The 9,165-nt window shown below is 36.7% G+C and overlaps 1 protein-coding gene across 1 annotated transcript in view; it reads right to left on the bottom strand.

Moving 5' to 3' along the window:
• Window positions 1-9,165, bottom strand: part of HEATR1 (HEAT repeat containing 1) — a 51,897-nt gene that overhangs the window by 42,597 nt on the left and 135 nt on the right. The window contains exons 2-9 of the mRNA XM_012738295.3: window positions 8,707-8,867; window positions 7,942-8,158; window positions 5,977-6,118; window positions 4,089-4,190; window positions 3,489-3,629; window positions 2,472-2,683; window positions 2,179-2,312; window positions 819-921 (exon numbers count right to left, since the gene is read on the bottom strand). Of these exons, the coding sequence (XP_012593749.1) occupies window positions 819-921; window positions 2,179-2,312; window positions 2,472-2,683; window positions 3,489-3,629; window positions 4,089-4,190; window positions 5,977-6,118; window positions 7,942-8,158; window positions 8,707-8,848 (1,193 nt within the window). The 5' untranslated portion in view covers window positions 8,849-8,867. The remainder of the gene's footprint in view (window positions 1-818; window positions 922-2,178; window positions 2,313-2,471; window positions 2,684-3,488; window positions 3,630-4,088; window positions 4,191-5,976; window positions 6,119-7,941; window positions 8,159-8,706; window positions 8,868-9,165) is intronic.

Raw genomic sequence — 9,165 nt, forward strand, 5'->3', positions numbered from 1 at the left:
GGATTCAAACCCACATCTGACTGCAATGCCTATAGCCTTTTCAGTTATCAAGTTGCTCTTCAATTAAAAAAAAAGGAAGACCGAATTATCTTTAAGGAAGAAATAATCTTTACTACTAATCTCAGTATTAAGTTTCTAATTGATACTTAATATCAACTGTAATGTATTATTGCAGGCATAATGATCCATTTATTAATAGAAAACTTCAAACAGCCACAAATTGTATTTAGTTATAACCCAAATTTAGCTTAACCATTAACTTTCTATTTTAATCTATAAACATGAAAGACAATCAAGAAAAACTACTTTTGCTTTTTATTTTTAATTTTTGGAGACAGAGTCTCACTCTGTTGCCCAGGCTAGAGTGCGGTGGCATTAGCCTCGCTCACAGCAACCTCAAACTCCTGGTCTTAAGCAAACCTTCTGCCTCAACCTCCCAAGTAGCTGGGACTACAGGCATGCACCATCATGCCCGGTTAATTTTTTCTATATATTTGTAGTTGTCCAGCTAATTTCTTTCTACTATTAGTAGAAACGGGGTCTTGCCCTAGCTCAGGTCTGGAACACCTGACCTCAAACAATCCTCCCACCTCGGCCTCCCATAGTGCTAGGATTACAGGCGTGAACCACTGCGCCTGGCCTACTTTTTTGCTTTTTATGCTGCCAGTTATGAAATTAAGTACTTACAGTTAATAAAATGATATAGACAAAGAAAGATGTACATTAAAAAAGAATACTGGAAAACTTCTAACCAGCCCTGAAAAGTATACTGAGCCACAAAAATGTAAATCAAAAGCATGTCAAAAATAACAGCTTACCTAGCCAACAAATGGTCTAAGTTGTTCTTCAGTGATATTTTTGAAAGTATGGCTTCTAAATGTCTCTTGTAGATTTGACCATCCATCCCTTCAGTTTCTTCTCCTTAATATGTAACAAATTAAAACTCAGTTGGGGAAACTATTTTTGCATGTAACACTATTAAGTCTACTTAGAACAGAAAATCTAAGAATAATTTTAGAACATATATACTGATATCCAGCTTTTCACCTATTTTCAAAAGCATATTCCACCTGTTCAGGCATTTACATTTTCCAAAGCATTTTTGTATACATTATCCTCATTTGTTCTTCACCTGAACTTTTATATTTTTAACAAGTATTATCATACCTATAACAACAACAGCAAAGTCCAAAAATTACAGTCTTTAATCACATAGTCATCTCCATTCCAGATTTATTATAGTTAGTGGTGAAGTTGGGTAGATCTCAAAAATCTGCCTCTAAAAACAGGCTTTCGTTTCAATACATATCTCCTAACTGAACCAAGAACTGTCATCTCCATTCCAGATTTACTATAAATACGCAAAGCTGATTTTAGCCTCTGCCTTCAAAGACTGGGACCACATTACTCATCAGCACCAAAATAGGAAGAATACACTTTCATTTATGCTAGTTTCTGAAATGCATTTTTAAACCAAGATTTGGTTATGATAACCTTATTTTCTGATCAACTAACATAATTTTAGGTATGTCTTTCTTAGTATTCTCCAAGTAGCAATAAGACCAAGTGTTTCTTCCTTGTCTTTATGTATTTATTGAAAGGTAAAAACAAATAATACAAATAATAACTTTCTAACTCATTTTTTGGCCTTGTTTTTGTAATTAGGATTTTTATGTGTGAAATTTTCTTGGTCTTATATTTTCAATGACTCTAGGGAGAAAAACTGTTTTTTGGCAAATGAATGAGATATTTGTTATAAATCAATCACTAAAGTTCATTAAGTTAGAAGGCAATGGTTTACTCAGTAATGCATTTTAAAATAATTCCAGTTTTTTTTCCATGTAGAGACTACTTAAGAATACAGATCAAAAAAGAAATAGAATTCTGAGAAATCATTCAATCAACAAGGATCTCTCTTTAACCAACCCACTCCCTACCCTAAATGCCTCTTGCTTAAGAAAAATAGACAAGTTACACAAAAACAATTGGATGGGAGAAATTTTAAGTGTTTCAAAAGTTATTAACTGCCACGGCACTCACTCTAGCCTGGGCAACAAAGCGAGACTCTGTCTCAAAAAAAAAAAAAAAAAAAAGTTATTAACTAAGATATGGTTCCTATTTTATGAGGATTAAATCATAGAAAGTAAGTTTCTAGACACAAAATATAAAACCACGTACCAGTAACATGACGAATGACAGAGACAACCAGATGAGGAAGCATATAACGCAGAAGAGGACTGACATCGTAAGTTTCAGAAATCCCATGAAGGATTGTAATAAGGTCCGGAACATTACACAAGTGAGGGAATGGCCTTGGAGGAAGCAAGTACATATATGATGTTGACTTTACAAGCTAGACAATGAATGACAATATAAAAATATATATATATATTACTTATCTTACAAAAAATTATTCACAATCATTTCATTCACTTCTGACTAGCATCAATTCTCAATTCAATTGTACATACTTTTTTCCAAGGCTCTCTGGCTTCTGTCTCTGCAGGAGCACTATCAAGCAACCTAATCCATCTTTGATCGAAGTGGGAATCTTGGTCAATGTTTTGATGATCTGTGATGCCAATGAATTCACAAAGGTATCTTCCATTGTCACTTTCACAGAAATCTGACATATTATCATGTATGTTGCAGCTCTATAATCTGGTAAAGATGATTTCAACCCCTAAATATTTTTTTAAATATAAGAAAAAATGATAAACATTATTTTCTTCTACTTAAAATGCTACTTTACTCTGACAAATTAGAAATGTCTTAAGTTAGAAGTTAATACAACCTAATGCACAGAGAGTCAATCACTCTTCAGAAGTGAACAATCAAGGTCTTGACCCCTTCCCAAGTGGACACAGAGATGATACAAGTCTGTTGGATGAGAGAAGGTATCTCAGAAAGTCTCCCAACTCAGACATCCACCACACATCCTAACAGGAGCCAGCAAGCTCTTCTTTTATGTGCAAACACCTTCCTGTGGAAGGGAGACTTCAATCATATCACTAACAGAAGAAGAAAAAAGTAACTGATTAAAGATAATAAGCTGGGATACTGGTAGGAAGCAAAAAGCAGTACCTCCATGGGGCATCTGGAAAGGCATCAGGCAACAAGGCACTTGGGAAGGAGAAATATTGAGAAGCAGAAGCCAATGCAAAAAGAATGGCAAAAGACTACCCATACCTTGAAGAGATTGCCTACTCCATTTTCTTTCCAGGAAAGTAAAATGACTGCTAAGAAAATAGATCTGGGAGGTAGTGGCAGGGCTAGATAGCCAATATTCATTCTTAAAAATCCTAATTAAGGCTCCACTTTGGGGAGTTTTAAAGACAAAAAAAGTCATATTTTTTATCTAAAGATTAAATCTCATCAACCATCTGAAATAAACTGTCCATCTGAAAACATGTCTAAATGAAATTTTCAAAAGCAAGAAAATTCTTGTAAGTACAAAATAATCTACTTTACACATCAGCAGGGCCAACCTTTTGGATATATGGAAATAGTTTGGCGACGATATTGTCTGATACGTCCTCAGCAGTCACCAGTGCAGACACAATGGTAGAAGCATAAAAGGCCAATAGCACTCTCAACTTAGCTGAGCTGCTTGGGTACTCAGCAAACACCTGGCACAAGGAACATAAACAAAACACATTTAAGAGGCAGAGGCCAATAAGATAAAACTACAAAATATTTACAGCTCCCCCGAACTACTTCAGGCTTTGACATTTTAATTCTTACCATACACAACATAGAAGAAATATACAACATGATGAGAGTGAACTGCCTAATATTCCTGACATCGTTAGATGTCTCTGTTTGAATAGTCACTGCAACCAGAATTTGGCTAAGAATCAACTATTTTTGTAGAAAAACTATTCTACCTTTGGGGATAAAAGACATTCTCAAAAAAAAAAAAAAAAGACTGATTCTCAAACTGCTCATGCTTCGAAACACCAGATCATTTAACAAAAGGAATTTCTTCAAAGCACTATTTTTTTAGGGAAGACTTTGGTACATTTTCTTCATTGAGAGTAAGCAGTCTTTTCATGGAATTATACATCATGAAACAATATACTACTCACCTTCACAGATTTTGTCACCAGATTACAAATGAAATCCATAAATCCAAGATCTTTGTAGCAGTGGGTAATCAAAGTTCCTTTAGCTAAGGGCACTCCAGATTGCTGTTATTGACAGAAAGAACCAACTATTAAGGTTATTTATCAACCAATCATTAAAGTACCTACCCTAGCAAAGTCTTTACACTGCTATAGCTCATAAGTACAAAATATAAGCTCTCCTTATAACTAGTGGTGGTAATGAGATTAACATAATTGTGCAAACTTTAGAAATTCAAAACAGAATGGCAGCAATAAGGGTGGAGGTACTCAAGTGAAAAATGCTTTCATGTGTTGCATTTTGATACATATTTATCTAAATCTGGATTCTCTACATTCTTAGTAATTCTCCTGATTAGATTTGTTTTGTTTTTTTTTTTGAGACAGAGTCTCGCTTGTTGCCCAGGCTAGAGTGAGTGCCATGGTGTCAGCCTAGCTCACAGCAACCTCAAACTCCTGGGCTCAAGCAATCCTTCTGCCTCAGCCTCCCGAGTAGCTGGGACTACAGGCATGCGCCACCATGCCTGGCTAATTTTATATATATATACATTAGTTGGCCAATTAATTTCTTTCTATTTATAGTAGAGACGGGGTCTTGCTCTTGCTCAGGCTGGTTTCGAACTCCTGACCTGGAGCAATCCGCCCGCCTCAGCCTCCCAGAGTGCTAGGATTACAGGCGTGAGCCGCCACGCCCGGCTTAGATTTGGTTTTTTGAGTCAATGTGATATGGTTTTGTCACTGCTTTACAATTAACACCAATAACAGAACCAGACCAGAAACCCAGCCAACTTACACAACTATTCCTATCACCGAGCACTGTACATGAAATGTATTAGGTGCTCAATACTGACTAAATCAACAAACGGAGAATTAAGTGAACTTTTGTAGGTGCATAGGGCTTAGATACCAAGAATTAAGAGTGCCTAGGAAGCAACAGCTTCTGGGGATAAATCAAGGGAAAAATGATTTTGGTTCTATGAGCAGAGTGAATGCTGGGAAGAGTGGTTTGATAAGCATTATCATAGGCTGGCCTCCTTGTACATTCTTTAGTTCTAGTGCTTTACATCCAGATTCTTAAATCCTCCTAATTAAAAAGTCCCTATTCCTCCCCTCTTACTAATTCTGTCCACTGACCTCACTATCATCACCCACCAAGTTTGCACAGCCCCATAGTCTGTTAGACTACTTTCATCTCCATCTGTACCCCTCCCAACCTGGACCACATTGTTCAACATGCAGTAAGTTCCAGCTAACAACACACATCTACTTTCCTATATGGCAAACAAGGTGCTAACAGTAAGTCAGTTGGTTTTACTACAATAGCATGCCATCTGATCTTACCTAGACCTTTCGTGTGAGGCAAGCATCCTTTTATTCATTTGGAAATTAATTCCTAGCATCTTCTTCACAACTTTACTAATTTCCTGAAGCCTTTCAATGTATCAATATCCTTTTAATTTTGTAAGTATTTTCTGCCTTTCTTCATCTCCAACTTTTTTTAAGCTCTTCAGTTCCAAAATTTAAAATGCCAAAGAGCCTGGTATAGTAGACACAGGCTTTGGAATCAGATGAGGATTCAAATCACAACTCTGCCACTTACAAGAACTTTGGCAAGTAACTTAATTTTCTGAGCCTGTCCTCATCTACAAAAATGGGGTTTTGTGAGAATCCAACTTAATACGTAAATTGCCTAGTCTGCTGTCAGGTACTAAATAACAGCTAAATATTATTAATTATTGTTTAACTGGAAGTTAGAGGTAATATCTGGACTATCCCCAGGAGCACTGACTTTGTTTTTTCCAAATTATGTCCCTTAACCAAAAGATAGATATGTGTCATTTAGCAACCATACCTTAACTGGCAACAACCAGAACCATTTGTGCTTTGAATTATTAATTTTTAGAAGCTGTATAACCCGCACAAATATTCTTGTCTCGTGGTATGGCAGAACACAAGCAATAAGGCTATCTTGGTTATAAAGATGGATATGGAACCTGGGGGAAAAAAGCAAACAATTCAAATTGACACAAAACTTAGTAAGAACCTATTTCCTTACATGTCCAAATTGTATATCAGTGAGCTAAAACTACCTAGAATGAGTATCAGTAAAAGCAACCACATAATTATAAACAAGATGATACAAAGCACTTAAACTATTTTGCATTCAAGTATGCCTCAACATGGTCCTGCCAATTCTTACATATTTGAACATTCAAATCAAAATTTACACCCTATTCCTCAATTTTTTAAACCAACTGGTCAACTAGACAGCACAGCTCAGCTTCTCTTCATGCTCCAAAGTCACCTTCCACAGCTTTCCTAACTATCACACTTCTAAAACCAAAAGACTAATTAAAAAGAAAATTGCATTAATTTCTTTGGATGAAAAAAATTATCAAATGAACACCATATATAAAAACTACTTAAAAAACATTAAAAATTATCAAATGACAATCTTCACATATATGTAAAGTCCATGAACACCACAAAATTTTCTATCAGTCCCTCTATCCTAATAGTAATATAGATTTATTAATTCTGTCAGATACATAAAATCCTTCCCAGTCTTCAAGACCTAGCTCAAATACCTCCTCCTTCAAGAAGTTTTTCTGATTCTTCAAGCCAAGAGATTCCTCTATATCTGTCTAAATTCTCTTATCCTTTTACATGTACTTTTCTTATAGTACCATACCACCCTGCCTTTTATTAGTTTTACATATGGCTTTAATACTAGCCAAGATGTTCCTTTTTCCATGAAGCTTCCACAACTACTCCAGGCAGACCTACATGCCCAAACTTTGCCTAATTCTTTATTATGTCATTTATTTCAAAACAGTAACCAAGCACAACCTACTTAGCCATGTATTGAACTTAATGGTTTGCTGGATAAATAAGTAAGTTACCTGAAGAAACAAATGAAAAATTAACTGCAAAAGCCCTCTTTACGCTAATGATCTATTTGGGGAAAATTAAATGCTAGAAAACAGAGGGAAATTTTACAGACTTCTGAGCATCCTTTCTTGTCTGATGAATCTAATGTTCTGATAATCAGAAGAACCAAGTTTAAATTATATTCTCATGACTCACTTGTTTCCTGACTCACATCATCCCATATCACTAGTTAATGAAACTGAAATCTACTTTTAAAGCACATATAATGAGAGAATAAACAAAAATGTGTTAAGCCGTGACAAGGTATCAAAAAGTGATAAACTGAATAAATTTACTGAAATGATTCCCAAAGCAGATAAAAGATCAGACCTTGGAAACAAATTTCAGTTGTACTGCAGCTCTGTCACTTACTAGTGTATGACTCAGGCAACTTAACCCCTCTAAGCCTCAGTTTTCTCAACTGTAAAATGGGGATAATAAAGTATCTCCCCCTAGGAAGGCTAGAAGATTAAGTGAGATAATACAGGCGAAGTGTTTACCATAGGGCCTGGTGTGTAAATGCTCAAAACACATTAGCTATTACTGTTATTCTTAAGTAATGGTATGTTAGAGGATATTGTTACCCTTTTCACAAACCATTTTGTTATTCTGGGAAAAAAGTTTAATACCGTTTAACCCAAGTGTGCAGAAGCTATCTATGTAGCAAAAGTGACAAGAGCTCCTCAGAACCAATAAGGTTAGACTATTTATACAAAATCATCACTAGTTCTATTTTTCAATATCCACAAAAATGAGTTTTAAAATAGAAGAGCATGACTATCTCACACAATACACATTGTATTAATCTCTTAATATATCTAATTTTTCAACTTTAAATTTCTAAGTGTTCTCAACTATTTAATTTGTGTGTAACTCCATTAGCTACCTGCGAATCAACCATTCCAGACACTTCTGTGCTGGCTTCAGCAGGAAGTAAGGGGACAAATGAATAAGGAATAATGAAATGTTTTCATCCAACTGTTTGTTCACTTCTTTGGACTGAACGCTGCGCTCCAAGGTTTTTGCTAGCTGGCTGAACAACGGTGCTTCAAACTGCTCAAAGGAAGGATCAATTCCAAGCAGCTCTTCCAGGCCAGTGCATCCTAAAAGAAAACCCAGTTCACTTAACAATTCTTTGTAAGCAAACTCATCCTATCCCTCATTTACAGTTTTACTTACCCCTAAAAGTCTCTGAAATCTTTTAGCACGTATAATGTATAATGAAGTCCCAAACACAGAGTTCTAGTTTTCAACATATATGATAAATCCTATCTCATCTACTAGAAGAACAGTACTTCATGGCAGGTTCCATTTCCTTTTCTTTTTTTGATATCCCCCTACGTTAACTAGGCCAGTCCTCTGAGAACACTCCTCCTCCCACTGCCTCTATTCCCTTTTTAGCTGTTTTCTTTTTACACATCAGTTGACCTCTCTAATCTTGTTTCTTTGTCTGTACATTGCAGCTACCACTAACCATATACATTTCAAACACCAAGCACAAGGTTGTTATATTCTCATTCCCTTAATAACATAGATCACCACGTTAGAGACTGCTACGGAAGAGGACGAGACATAAGAGAAAACAAGAATCACAGCAACACCTAGAAAACAAACGCTTCAAAGAGCTTTTCAAAGTTAAGGGGTGGCTCACCAATGGCAAAGGCGGTGTCCCTGTCGATGGTGGCCGCTTCCTTGGGGTCAAACAACAAAGAGGCAACTGCATCTCTAGATAAGAGACTGGGATCGGTTTGAGGGAGGGCGAGTCGTTGGAGCTGCTGGGCTAGGGACGTCATCTTTCACACCGGCGTAGTTCTAACAACACAGGCCAAGAAACACAAGCACTGTGACAAGTCCGTACGAAACCACAGGTGGCTTAACTGCAAGCAGCAAATGCCTCACAATCCATCTTCCTTTGCACTCAGCGCCGTCGCGGACACACAACGTGGCTGTCCCGGGACTCGCGGACCCCGAGATGCAAACACAACTTCAACAGCGTGAACAACTAATTACAGTGCCGGGGGCCGCACCGAGGCTTTCTTCAAGCCCAACTCCGAAGATATACGAGAAAACCTGCGGACGCCTTAGCCACCCTTCGATATACAGCCCCGAT

The sequence above is a fragment of the Microcebus murinus genome, chromosome 19 (genome assembly GCF_040939455.1).
Source record: "Microcebus murinus isolate Inina chromosome 19, M.murinus_Inina_mat1.0, whole genome shotgun sequence".
In the NCBI taxonomy this organism is placed as follows: domain Eukaryota; kingdom Metazoa; phylum Chordata; class Mammalia; order Primates; family Cheirogaleidae; genus Microcebus; species Microcebus murinus.